This window comes from Drosophila bipectinata, chromosome 3L, assembly GCF_030179905.1.
Source record: "Drosophila bipectinata strain 14024-0381.07 chromosome 3L, DbipHiC1v2, whole genome shotgun sequence".
In the NCBI taxonomy this organism is placed as follows: Eukaryota; Metazoa; Arthropoda; class Insecta; order Diptera; family Drosophilidae; genus Drosophila; species Drosophila bipectinata.
The window spans coordinates 18,629,562-18,641,694 of record NC_091738.1 but is presented as its reverse complement, the minus strand read 5'-3'; the positions used below and the strand labels follow the sequence as shown (position 1 = coordinate 18,641,694).

Genomic DNA, 12,133 nt, shown 5'->3' with positions numbered 1-12,133 from the left:
TACCAAACGTTTCCTACATTTGACATTTTATCTTTTACATCATAAATGTATATCTTACATAAAGAGAAATGATAAATTTGTATTTAATTTTTAAGCTCTTGAATTAAGTTTAATTGTGTGTAAATTTATAGAATTAAGCTCTTACATCCTCAATATTTTTTTTATTCAAAATATTTAAATAAATCTTCATATAATTTGTAGTTTAAAAACTAGCTAGTTCTCCCAAAAAAAGCTCAAATGGCAGCCCAGAAAGATAACCACCATATGATTTCATAGTAAACACAAACACAATTAAATACAATTGCCTTAGAGCAGAAGTAAATAAAGACAAACCATTAGGTTTGAGTGGGAGTATCTGATATGGCGTCGTCGGATCGCAAACTAATTGTTATATCTGGATTTGGGCCTTTTTTGGGCCACGAAACCGTCAATGCCAGCTGGGAGGCAGTGCAGCTTCTTCCAGAGAATCTCACCCACAATGGCGTGGAGTACGAACTGGTCAAGAAATTGGTTCCGGTGGAGTATGGAGCCGTAGACGAGGCAGTGTCCGAGATTTGGGACCTCCAGCCCGATGTAAGAATGCTCATATAATTGGACCATTAATAGCCATGGTGATGTCATTTTTCTCCACCGACAGCTGGTCATACATGTAGGCGTGTCGGGTCTGGCCAAGTGCGTTTATGTGGAGAAGCTGGCCTATAACCACAAGTTCAAAAGGCCAGACAACTCGGGTCTATATTTGCCCAACGGCAGCTGCCAGCTCCCCCACCATGGCAAGGCCAATGTTCTGCGCTGTGGCCTTGACGTTGATAAGATTGTGGCGGCTGTAAATGCAACATGTGATGCTTGTGTGGCGCCCGCGGACTCTAATCAGGCCCCTAACGATAAATCTAAACCTCCCAGCGCCACAAAGGTCTCGAAAAATGTGGGAGACTTTCTTTGCGGCTATATCTACCTGAAATCTCTGGATGTGGACACCAAGAGGAGTCTGTTTGTCCACGTTCCGCCTATAGACAAGCCATTCAGCTCGGAAAAAACTGCAGAAATTGTCTTTAAAATAGTCGAACAATGCATTCAACAGGTGGTCGCTTGTGAATGCTGATTTATGATCGTAATTGTGCATTTATCTGGTAGTTTCAATAGTATTGTTTTAAAAAGCTTTTTTAATTACTGTTTATAACGAATTTTAAATGTTAAATGATTTTATGAATATATATATTTTTGTAAGTTTTATGTTTTAACGGTTTATTCTTAAAGCCCCACGAGCCGTTTTTATTTGCCTTGTTGGGCGAACGACACTTGTAATTGTTTAAAATAAAGCCTCTTTTTTGCAAGCTGCTCATGTTTGTTAATAAATACTCAAGAAAATGACAGACAATTCTTTTGTTAAGTGTTTGCTCAGTACTAATATTTATTGAAATAACTCGCTGGCTTTAACACAAATGAAGAATACATATAATTTATCGAATAATTTTTGGTTTTCGACAGAAACTACAAACATAAAACTTTTATTAAAAAATATAAAGGTGTTTTAATAAAAAAGGTTTTTTTTTATAAAATATAGTTTTTTTAAATGAATATTACCAAATAAAATAACACAAATAACATTGAACCATTTTTAAATTTATGTTCTTTTTATTTAGAGTGACCAGATTGGAGAAAATGTGACAGTTGTTGCGATGTTTCTATAAAATATCGATATTTCGATATAAATGTATAATTTCGACATCCCGTCATCCCATTACCTTACCTGAAAGGCCCCCCGATTCTACTAGCCCCATTTGGATACTTGCAGTACTTGGACGCAGTTCGGTTCCAGTTCCGCCAAATACACCCACACAGTCCAGAGGCAATTTAAGATAGTCGAGTGCCCGCGATGAAGTTCCTGATCTGTGCACTGCTCGCGGCGGCGTCCTTTGTGGCCGCCGTCTCCGGCTCGGAAGTGAAAGTGGAGGAGGGCGTCCTGGTGGCCACTGTGGACAACTTCAAGCAACTGATTGCCGACAACGAGTTCGTGCTGGTTGAATTCTGTAAGTGACATTCCTTCCTACACCCTTAATCAAAGAAATCGCTGTGAAATCGGCAAAGAGGCGGGCCGGCTTGCAGATTCCCGCTGATTCATGCGAGTTAGCGGCTACGTGTCTTTAGCGGCGGTGTAGCGTCAGAGAAAATCTGTCTGCGTGGCAGTTGCTGGCCGGCGAGAATCTCGGCATTGCAGTGCCATTGCGCCGTGTCTCTTAATCATGGGAAAGAATAATTGAAGCCAAACATAAACTCAGCGACCGGGGAAAATTGTTTGGTTGATTTTCCTACCTTTTTTTTTTTATCGTTTGTTTAACCGTTTTTATCTCCAGAGAGGCGCCGCTCTCTGGCGTTGCTTTCTAGCGCCATCTCTTTCCACCGCTCGCCACTGACGTGTATGTGCGAGAGAGAGAAAGCGGCGCTGCGGCAACAATTGTTGTTTGCTGTTGCCATAAACTTGCTATAAATCCAAAATGTTAAATGCCAAACGGCGATAACTTGTGCGCAGTAGAAATATATATATTCTTATTCTTGTCTGATGTTTCCATATGCTTCCTTTATCAGCTTTCTAGTTTCTAGTGCTGTGTTCCAACCCAATTGGGCGTGGCCATCTATCACACACTCACATCCGCTTCATCAATATCAGAACTGGGGGCCCTCTAATGAAACAACTTTAAGAACAAAAAGCCGTCTGACAACTCTTCTTCCCCTCTTTCTCCAACGAATCTGGGTTAGCCAACTACTTTTGTTCGCCATTTGCTTTCTATTCGGGCTCTGGTTCTGATTCTGGTACTGAGTCGGATTCTGGCTATGGCTCTGATATTTCCACCTCGAATCTGGTTTCCGACCCTTTTCCACGGCGGCGCAAAGCCACGCATCGGAAAGTTCATTCAACTCTTTCTCTGCGCGTGCCTAACGGTCTGCCCGCCGCCAGTGCTGTCCAGCATGGGCAGAAGATTTATTTTTTAGTTGGAAAAACAGGTGGAGTTTCAAGCCAAAAAAATATTTACAAGCAGAGAAGACAGAAAATTAATACCAGTTTTAAAAATAGTTTAATAGTAATCTTAAAATTCATTTATTTAAAAATACATTTTCCCCTTAATTGGTTCTATGAATGGTTAGATTATTTTTTAAAAAATTATGCTTAGTAACACTAAGATATTATACTTTACGGAAACCCTAAACAAGTCAAATGTTATCAAGAGTCAGTCAATCCAAAATCATTGATAAAAAAAAAGTCCCCCATTCGGCTGGTTTGGCCTTAAACCGCTAGATATGCTAGCTTGGCATCTCTGGGGGCCAACAATATGGCGGCCCCTTTGGGTTTGTTTACGCCAGCGTTTTATTTCTTTCTTTAATTAAGATTTGCACCTCTCGACGTGTTATGTAGATGTGACAACGTCAGCTAAGTCAACAATTGGCCGCTCATCTACAGGGACGCTCTTATCTCCCGATGAGGTTCGATGAAGCAACAAAAGCGTTGCCACTGCCAGGGCCACGTCAGCCGCAGCTCCGAAAGCTGAAAGCTGAAGCCAGAATGCCGGTGATAAGGCGTTCCTCCCAAGATTGAGATTATGTCATCCGCCGGAGTAATCTATTCGTGTGCGTGGATGCGCACCGAAATTGCAGCCGTGGCGCTTAAATGCTGCACTGGGCAATAGGAATCTGACACGTGGAATTTGCATAATGCCACTCAGCGACAGCTGCTCCAGTTGGTTCCGCGGCAAATCTAGCGAGGATAATTGATGGTCCATATTTAGAACTGCCTGCCAAGTACTTGATGTAAACAAAGGGTTGGGTTGAGAAAAGTTCATAGGTCAGGTTATGGAATATTAATTTATTCATTAAAACAAACAATTTTCTTGATAATTACACCGAATGGGGATAATTGTGAGTTGTTCCGGTTCTGGTCATGAATTAAATTATTCTTAATTAAATAAAGCACAAGTTGTTAATTCACATTTAATGATTGGAAAGATTTAATCAACATTTTTGGAATAAAATAAAATTAGTCCATTCACTGGAGAAACTTGCCAATGAATTTTTAAATTTCCCATTAACCCACATTCTACAAATGCTAATTTTTGGACAAGTCGTAAATGATTCTTTTATTTTATGAGTCATGGGTTTTCTGAAACCAGTACTAGGTTGATTTCTTTTAGTCAGCTACTAGAAACATCTTTAGAAACAAGTTGTAGGATAGCATCTAAAAATAGTTCAGATATTACTACACTTGGCGGGATATGATTGCATGACTTTGTTTAAAAACAAGCGTATATTTTGTCATTAGCTTATCTCCTAACCCAGTAATCAAGTGTTAACCAAGTAATTATAGTAATAGACCGCCATTTGCTGACATCTGTTCTTGTTGGAATCTTTTTTTAGACGCCCCATGGTGCGGACACTGCAAGGCTCTGGCTCCCGAGTACGCCAAGGCTGCCCAACAGCTGGCCGAGAAGGAGTCCCCCATCAAGCTGGCCAAGGTCGATGCCACCGTCGAGGGTGAACTGGCCGAGCAGTTCCAGGTCCGTGGCTACCCCACTCTGAAGTTCTTCCGCAGCGGTGCCCCCGTGGAGTACAGCGGTGGTCGTCAGGCCGCCGACATCATTGCCTGGGTGACCAAGAAGACCGGTCCTCCCGCCAAGGATCTGACCAGCGTTGCCGATGCCGAACAGTTCCTCAAGGACAACGAGATCGCCATCATTGGTTTCTTCAAGGACACCGAGTCGGAGGAGGCCAAGACCTTCACCAAGGCTGCCAACGCTCTGGACTCGTTCGTGTTCGGTGTCAGCAGCAACGCTGATGTCATCGCCAAGTACGAGGCCAAGGACAACGGCGTGATCCTGTTTAAGCCCTTCGACGACAAGAAATCCGTGTTCGAGGGTGAGCTCAGCGAGGAGAACCTGAAGAAGTTCGCCCAGGTGCAGTCCCTGCCCCTGATCGTTGACTTCAACCACGAGTCTGCTTCCAAGATCTTCGGTGGTTCCATCAAGTCCCACCTGCTGTTCTTCGTCTCCAAGGAGGCCGGACACATTGAGAAGTACGTCGATCCCCTGAAGGAAATCGCCAAGCAGTACCGCGACGACATCCTGTTCGTGACCATCTCCGCCGACGAGGAGGACCACACTCGCATCTTCGAGTTCTTCGGAATGAACAAGGAGGAGGTTCCCACCATTCGCCTCATCAAGCTGGAGGAAGACATGGCCAAGTACAAGCCCGAATCGAACGATCTGTCCGCCGAGACCATCGAGGCCTTCCTGAAGAAGTTCTTGGACGGCAAGCTGAAGCAGCATCTGCTCTCCCAGGAGCTGCCCGAGGACTGGGACAAGAACCCCGTCAAGGTGCTTGTCTCCAGCAACTTCGAGAGCGTCGCCCTCGACAAGAGCAAGTCTGTGCTGGTTGAGTTCTACGCCCCATGGTGCGGACACTGCAAGCAGCTGGCTCCCATCTACGACCAGCTGGCCGAAAAGTACAAGGACAACGAGGACATCGTGATTGCCAAGATGGACTCCACTGCCAACGAGCTGGAGAGCATCAAGATCTCTTCCTTCCCCACGATCAAGTACTTCCGCAAGGATGACAACAAGGTCATCGACTTCAACCTCGACAGGACTCTGGACGATTTCGTCAAGTTCTTGGATGCCAACGGTGAGGTTGCCGACGCTGAGCCCACCGAGGAGGCTGAGGAGGAGGAGGAGGCGCCCAAGAAGGACGAGTTGTAAATCCAACATGAACCCCACTCACAAACAACAACACATACACACACGAAAATCCAACAACTATGAACAGCAACATCCGTGCAAATAACAGCAACAAAATGAAGCCACAACTAGCAACGTACATTCTGTAGTTTATTCTAACCCTTCGGCAGAGGCGGGGGACCAGAGTGGCCCCATTCTGGGGCTGAGTTTTGAACAGCCGCAAGGATGGGCTAGCTGGCCACCGGCATCTGTCATCGAAGCATTTGTCCTCGGTTTTTTATTCGACCAATTATTTCTGTTGTATGTACTTGCAACGCATATTTTAACGCTCTCAGCGCGACCGTGTGTCCGTGGTTTGCGTATACTTAAAATTCAGTTTTAATGAAGAATGAATGGAAAGCGAGAAATTTTAATATGTAATTCTATAAGTTTTCTCTTTTGGAATTTTTAGAACCATTGAAAGAACTGATTAATAAGAACGTAACAAATAAAGTTGGTAACAACATTAAAACGACTCTAGTTGTTTTATTGTCGGGCTGAAGATATCTATTTCGATTTTAATAGCTTAATTTAATGAGGGGTTGGCTGCTTTTATGGAATTTATTCAATTTTAAAAATGAAAGAAAAATTATTCTTTATAAATATCTTTTAAAAGTCGAAAGCTAGAAAGTTCCTTTCATTTGGTGAATAATATTTGTATACAATTCTATGAAAGATATTTCATGTGGTAGAAGTATCCACTGGTATTAACTTATTTATGCCAAGACGACAGATAATTGTAGCTATGCAAGTAAAAATAAAAAAAAAAAGTATGGATAAATCCAGGGATAATGACAATGGTTAACAAAAGTAATTAAAGAAATTTAAAATATAATTTTTCTATTATTTTTAGTTTTTTTATAATTAAAATCGATATTAAAAGATTATTTTAATTTTTTTCAAACTTTTTTTTTTATTCAAAAATATTTGCAGACCCTGATTTTAGCTTACAATAACGATAATAATAATAACTATAGTAAGTAAATCGCCGCCTTATACGTAATACATGTATACTTAGAAAAGATTTTGTATCTAACATTAAAAAAAGAATTTGTATAATTGGAAAAATGGACTACATAATTTGAATTTACGTTATTTTCATTTCGACTTATCGATTAAAAGTGTTGTAAATGATCTAAAACTACCTGTATACATTAATATACAGTGCTGGAAAACGCATAGACACGCAGTGCTCAGTAACGAATGTATTTCCCAGGACTATCAGAAGCCTTTTTTCGTTTTCCTTAATTTCTGTGCAATAAACTTTGACTTAAAATGAGACTAGGCAACTGCTGTGACCTCTCCCACTTCTGCATGAAAAGGTCAAATCATACACCTGCCCATGGAAGCTATTTTCATCAAGGGAATAAAAGCCGCGCAACGACCTTCAAACGGGATTACCGATGTATCGCGAGTGCGGCATTTCACGATATGCCCCAGACCTGAGAGACGTGCCGTGTAAACGACACATTCTCCCGACGAAGCTCTTAATCGGTGCTCCAAGTTTCGCTCCTCGAAGAATAAAAAATAATCTACAAACAGTGCACATATTACAAAAGTAATATGTTTCAAACGGCGCAAATGTACAGTGCGGCAGCGTATAGATTCCCCGTATAAGAAGAGTGTCCAGAGCTCTTTCCCCCAAGTCCACATTTGGTATGTTTTCCTATGCTTCTCTTTTTGGTTGTATTTTTTCCTCTCGGCCTAGGTGGATGGTGAGGGTGCGAGGCCCAGACTACTTTCACTGCATTAACGGGTTTTCGCTCTTGCATTGCGATTGCAAATTTTGTAATTTCAGAGCAGACATGAGCTGCCTCTGCCAACCGCGTGTTTTTGGGGGGGGAGGTGGTGATGGTGGCTGCTGCAGCGGTGGCGGCGGCGGCGTCGAAGGAAACTGCAGTCCTCTGAGCAGGAAGCGAAACAGTGGCAGCACAATGGACGAATTCGACAAGGCCAGCACAGTGGCCCAAGCGGATGACACGGATTACATATCTCCACGCACACCGGCCGATCTAGACCCGGATCCGGAAACCCCTGCCGACGCCGAAGAGAATGACGAGTTTACTCATCTTTGCGCCTTTCGGCGAAAGGTCTACGATGCCATAGCAGCCCTGAACGATGAAAGCTTTGACAAGCACATGGCCCGACTGCTAATGCATTATGAAAGGTAAGTACCTACGTAGGTGTGAAATTGGTTTTACTACAATGTGCTTTGCCCCTTCCAGTGCCATTCGGGAGGAGTTTGAGCTGGCCCAGTTATCACCGGAGCGCTGCCGCAAACTAGCCCGTATCCTTATCAGCCTTACTGACGTTGTCCACACGATGGCCCAAGGTCGTACGCAGCGTCAGGAGGACGGCTACCGCCAGCGCATGTGCCATATAATGGGATTCTACATTTCCTGCGAGCTTTGCGCCGCCCAGGAGCCCATCGAAAGTGAACAGTGCATCGTCAACAGGATCAGCAGCTGCCTGAAGCTCTATGTGGAGTATGGAACGGGTGGCGCTGGCGTCCACCGGGAGCATGTGCTGCGCACACTTCTCGCCGCCCCGAAGCTCTTCAACAGGGCCAGCATTTTATCTGTGCTTTACAGGTACTTTCTGTCGTGATCCACTTAACGCAACATTGTGTTCTACGAGCTACTATCGTGTTTTATTGCCCGAAACCGCTCTATCAAAGCTGAATTCCCCAAACAATGAAATTTAGAAACGATTACTTTACTGTCTGTTATCTTTGGTAATAAGTCTTCCGGCTTATTGAGGTTTTTTTTCGAATTAGAGTTTGAGATATTCTCCAAACACTCTTAATCTTAATGATAATTTTAATTTTTTCGAGGGCTTCTTTTTTTTATCGAAATGGAACTTCCTGTGTTTCGAATTTTAATTCTAAATCATTATTTTCCCTACAGCCGTCTATTCCCCCACTGGAAGATGCCTAGCATTATGTTGCAACTGGAGCTGCCGGATAAATTATACATCGAATACATACTCATATTCTACTACTGGCAGCGCCTGGAGCCGGATAAGGCGGTCAAGGAGCGCATCGTGGACTTTGCCGACAAGTTTATGCGGCCCTCAAAGTCGCTGGCCATGAACAGCATGTACGCCAACTACCTGCCCAAGTACACGGCCCAGAATGCTGCCACCCGCACCATATTGGAATACCTGCGACTCAGCAGCGGAGCCAGTCTGCACGTGGCAAGCAAGGCGGACAACCGTCTGCCCCAGTCCGACGAAGTGGTGAGTGCGGTACAGTGTCCTTGCAGCCTATGTGTTGCTTTGTTTTGGGCCCAACTGTGATGTCTTAGTAAAAGGTCTGATTCGGATGAGCAGGTGGGGCAAAGGCCATCGCCGGCGCAGTTAGTCGCGTGACAGGCGTTGGCTGGCTCCACATTGCCATCCCCAAAATGACTACAAACCTTGCTGAGTGCCTCAAACTCTCCAAATAAAACCCCATTATGCCTTCAAATATACCAAGTATCATTCTTTCACCTTCAGATACTCAGTTCAGATGACGAGGACAGCTGCCCGCTGTGGGATAGCATGGAAGCTGCTCCAACCACAACTACGAACAATCATCCGCCCATTTTTCTTCAGAATCTCTGCCGAAATGCTCGCCAGCTGGAGCCGTGCAAGCGGGCCACGGCTCTGTTTAGCGGCATCGACAACTCCATCGAAATTGTCGAGTTGCGCGACTCCGACGACGAAGTGGAGATGTTTTCGGTCAATTTTAATGTGCCAGCCAATGTGGATGGAAATACTTCGAACTCCAACTCAAACGACGCCAACCAGATCACAACGATTCACGTGGAGGACGATTCAATGGCCGTCACCCGCATCTATCCCAGCAATCTGCGAACCTACAAAAGAGCGGTGACCCTGGCTCCGTCCCCCACCTACACAGTTCCCAGAATTGTGAGCAGCTACAGCTGTCGCCGAGATAGTCTTCATTTGGTGTCGACCACAGCCCCCCATCTCGTCGATCAGGGCGTGCAGAGCTCGACCAATCAGGACGAGTACGACAACGACGGGAGTGAGGTTGACCAGTCCCACGTCCAAAAACGAGGCTTCCACTATTTGAGAAGCCGAAGGACCACTTTGAGCAGTGGTAGTGGATCAAATACTCCCTTGCATCACAGCCGCCAGTCTTCTAGTCAGAACAGCCACTGCAGCGAAACGTCGCTCACGAAGAAGCAGGTCACCTTTAGTCCCCAGCACCTGGGAGCCACTGCATCCAGCTCCTACTCAGGGGCACTCAAAAAGCCGGCCATTAAGCGGTACAAGTCGACCACTCCAGCTGATCGTTTAGAAGCTCTTCGACAAACAACGCGCAAGGGTATGAAGGAGAACCTTTAGTTCTTGACCTCTTTATTAATTTTATTTCCATTTCAGACCACTTCCAGGCCAGTGCGCAAATGTTTGCCAAACTGGAGGCCAAGAAGATAAAGCACACTCGAGAGTACACGCCGAGCCAGTTGACCCCCACCACCACAAACTCCTCCAGTGGCACCCCTCCCCGCAACGGTGCCCCGCCTCAAAAGCAGAAAGTGGTTCTTCCCACACCGCCAGCATCGACGCACAGTTCAAGCAGTCCCTGCCAGGTACAAAGAGCCTCCACTGACACGCTCAGCTCCATTGACCAGGAGAAGCTATGGTCGCATAACAAGTACTACGACCTCCCACGTCGATTCCCCAAAACCAGCATCAGCGATCAAGTGAAGTTCTACAACCAGCTGCTGAGTATTCAGCGGGAGAAGATCCGCCGGCACAGATTGAAGGCGAAGGCTCTTCGGGAGATGCAGGCCAAGGTCGATTACCGGAAGCTCAAGAAGCAGGCGGAGAAGCAGTGCCGCCAGCTGCGAAAATTGAACGCGAAACGGCGGAAGGAGCTAAGGCGTTTGGAGCACGATCTCGCCATTATCAGGAACTGTGCTATTAAAAGATATCCCATTGTAAGACTGAAACGATGTAATCTTAAGCGCTTGGAGTTGCCTGCCAATTCAAATCAGAAAACGCAGAAGCAACAGGAGGAGCAGCCGCAAGAGACTCCTAAGGAGAAGAATCAAGAGAAGCACGGGAAGCTATCCAACGAAGAAAAGCCCTTGTTGGAGAAGAAAAAAAGGCCGGAGAAGGCCAAAAAGAAGAAAAAGAAGTTGAAGAAGTCCAAGGAGGAAGAAGTACAGAAAAGGGAAACGTCCAAAGGGAAGAGATCCAAACCAGAGAAGGAAAAACAGTTGAAGGAGAAGCCCACGAGCTTGGACAAGGCTGTTGAAAAGGAGAAGAGAGTAAGGCTTCGTACAGCGGATAAATTGGAGAAGAAGAAAAGGCCAAAGCAGGAGAAAGCTAAGAAAAAGAATAAACAGTCGATGGAGAAGCCAAAGCATGTGGAGGAGCATATCCATACGGACGAAGTAGAACGACAAGTGCCAGAAGAATCGCAGGAGGATCATCGGTTGAAGGAGCCTGAGTCGACTCAGCTGGAAACCCCCCAGCAACCGCCGCAGAATCGCAAGCGTCGAAAGCGCCGTAGGGCTCATTCCATTTGGAGTCATATAAAGAGCCGGAAAAAGAAACATCCAGAAATTGAAGCACCAATAGAGGAGTTACAAGTAGATTCCAGATTGGAAACAGAGCCGGTAGCCGAAGAACCCGAACCAGCTGCAGAGGAAGTGCCATCACCCATTTTCGAGGAGCAGGACCAGAATATGGTTCCCGAGGTGGGAAACGAACTGGAGGTTCGACCCGACAATCTAGAGCCGGAAGAGGATGAAACCAGTAGACTTCTCACGCCTGCTAATGACAACGATCTCGATCAGGTTACCAGCCATGTGCCCGTGTACTTGCTCAACGGCGAGAGCCGTGATGTCAGCACTCCCCTGCCCAGCAGCCAGTCAAGTGCCAGCGAAGGATTGAATTAGATTAGATTAGGACGTCCAGTCACGCCACCCACCAAGCCCAGTTCTAGTAGTTGCCACGCCCTCTCTTGGCCAGCAATAGTATTTATTTTGAGCTTTCCCCCAGCGACGCCTAACCCAGTGTTGATGCACCGGACCTTAATTTAGATCTTACGTAGCCAATTAGAAATTGTTAAATATTATTATTTTTTTTATTTTATTTTAAGGCTTCAAATGCAATCTATCCTAGTTCTCGATGAACCCAACGCGTACCAAATTCTGGCATTATCCCGTGTCAATTTTAATGAAATGCAACTATATATATATCTAAATATAACGATATGAAATTATTAGTGTATATGATGAGGTAATTCACATAATAATATAAGCAGCAACTGTTTGATAGTTTGTTCTCTTAATTGAGGGAGTTTTGGGCTAAAAAGAAAACATCATTTAGGTTGAAAACTAAGCAATCTAGCA

At 44.9% G+C, this 12,133-nt stretch overlaps 3 protein-coding genes across 3 annotated transcripts; all 3 read left to right on the top strand.

Moving 5' to 3' along the window:
* The first annotated feature begins 260 nt into the window (after positions 1-260).
* On the top strand, positions 261-1,378 carry LOC108132587 (pyroglutamyl-peptidase 1). The gene is made up of 2 exons (XM_017252029.3): positions 261-573; positions 638-1,378. The coding sequence occupies exons 1-2, from the start codon at positions 361-363 to the stop codon at positions 1,100-1,102; spliced, it is 678 nt and encodes a 225-aa protein (XP_017107518.2). The 5' UTR covers positions 261-360; the 3' UTR covers positions 1,103-1,378.
* Positions 1,379-1,764: 386 nt separating this feature from the next.
* Positions 1,765-6,237, top strand: Pdi (protein disulfide isomerase). Its single transcript, XM_017252234.3, has 2 exons — positions 1,765-2,030; positions 4,408-6,237. Exons 1-2 carry the CDS (start codon positions 1,877-1,879, stop codon positions 5,742-5,744), a joined length of 1,491 nt encoding a protein of 496 aa, XP_017107723.1. The 5' UTR covers positions 1,765-1,876; the 3' UTR covers positions 5,745-6,237.
* Positions 6,238-6,959: 722 nt separating this feature from the next.
* On the top strand, positions 6,960-12,058 carry LOC108132750 (uncharacterized protein DDB_G0284459). Its single transcript, XM_017252291.3, has 6 exons — positions 6,960-7,418; positions 7,561-7,929; positions 7,988-8,353; positions 8,669-8,999; positions 9,258-10,095; positions 10,152-12,058. The coding sequence occupies exons 2-6, from the start codon at positions 7,568-7,570 to the stop codon at positions 11,675-11,677; spliced, it is 3,423 nt and encodes a 1,140-aa protein (XP_017107780.2). The 5' UTR covers positions 6,960-7,418; positions 7,561-7,567; the 3' UTR covers positions 11,678-12,058.
* Positions 12,059-12,133: the final 75 nt, after the last annotated feature.

What these genes read in the sequence shown, in the direction of transcription:
- LOC108132587 (XM_017252029.3), top strand. Translation starts at nt 361, where the DNA reads ATGGCGTCGTCGGATCGCAAACTAATTGTTATATCTGGATTTGGGCCT. An exon ending in TTTGGGACCTCCAGCCCGAT is followed by an intron (nt 574 to 637) that starts GTAAGAATGCTC and finishes CTCCACCGACAG; the next exon opens with CTGGTCATACATGTAGGCGT.
- Pdi (XM_017252234.3), top strand. Translation starts at nt 1,877, where the DNA reads ATGAAGTTCCTGATCTGTGCACTGCTCGCGGCGGCGTCCTTTGTGGCC. An exon ending in GTTCGTGCTGGTTGAATTCT is followed by an intron (nt 2,031 to 4,407) that starts GTAAGTGACATT and finishes ATCTTTTTTTAG; the next exon opens with ACGCCCCATGGTGCGGACAC.
- LOC108132750 (XM_017252291.3), top strand. Translation starts at nt 7,568, where the DNA reads ATGAGCTGCCTCTGCCAACCGCGTGTTTTTGGGGGGGGAGGTGGTGAT. An exon ending in ATTTTATCTGTGCTTTACAG is followed by an intron (nt 8,354 to 8,668) that starts GTACTTTCTGTC and finishes TTTTCCCTACAG; the next exon opens with CCGTCTATTCCCCCACTGGA. An exon ending in TCGACAAACAACGCGCAAGG is followed by an intron (nt 10,096 to 10,151) that starts GTATGAAGGAGA and finishes TTTCCATTTCAG; the next exon opens with ACCACTTCCAGGCCAGTGCG.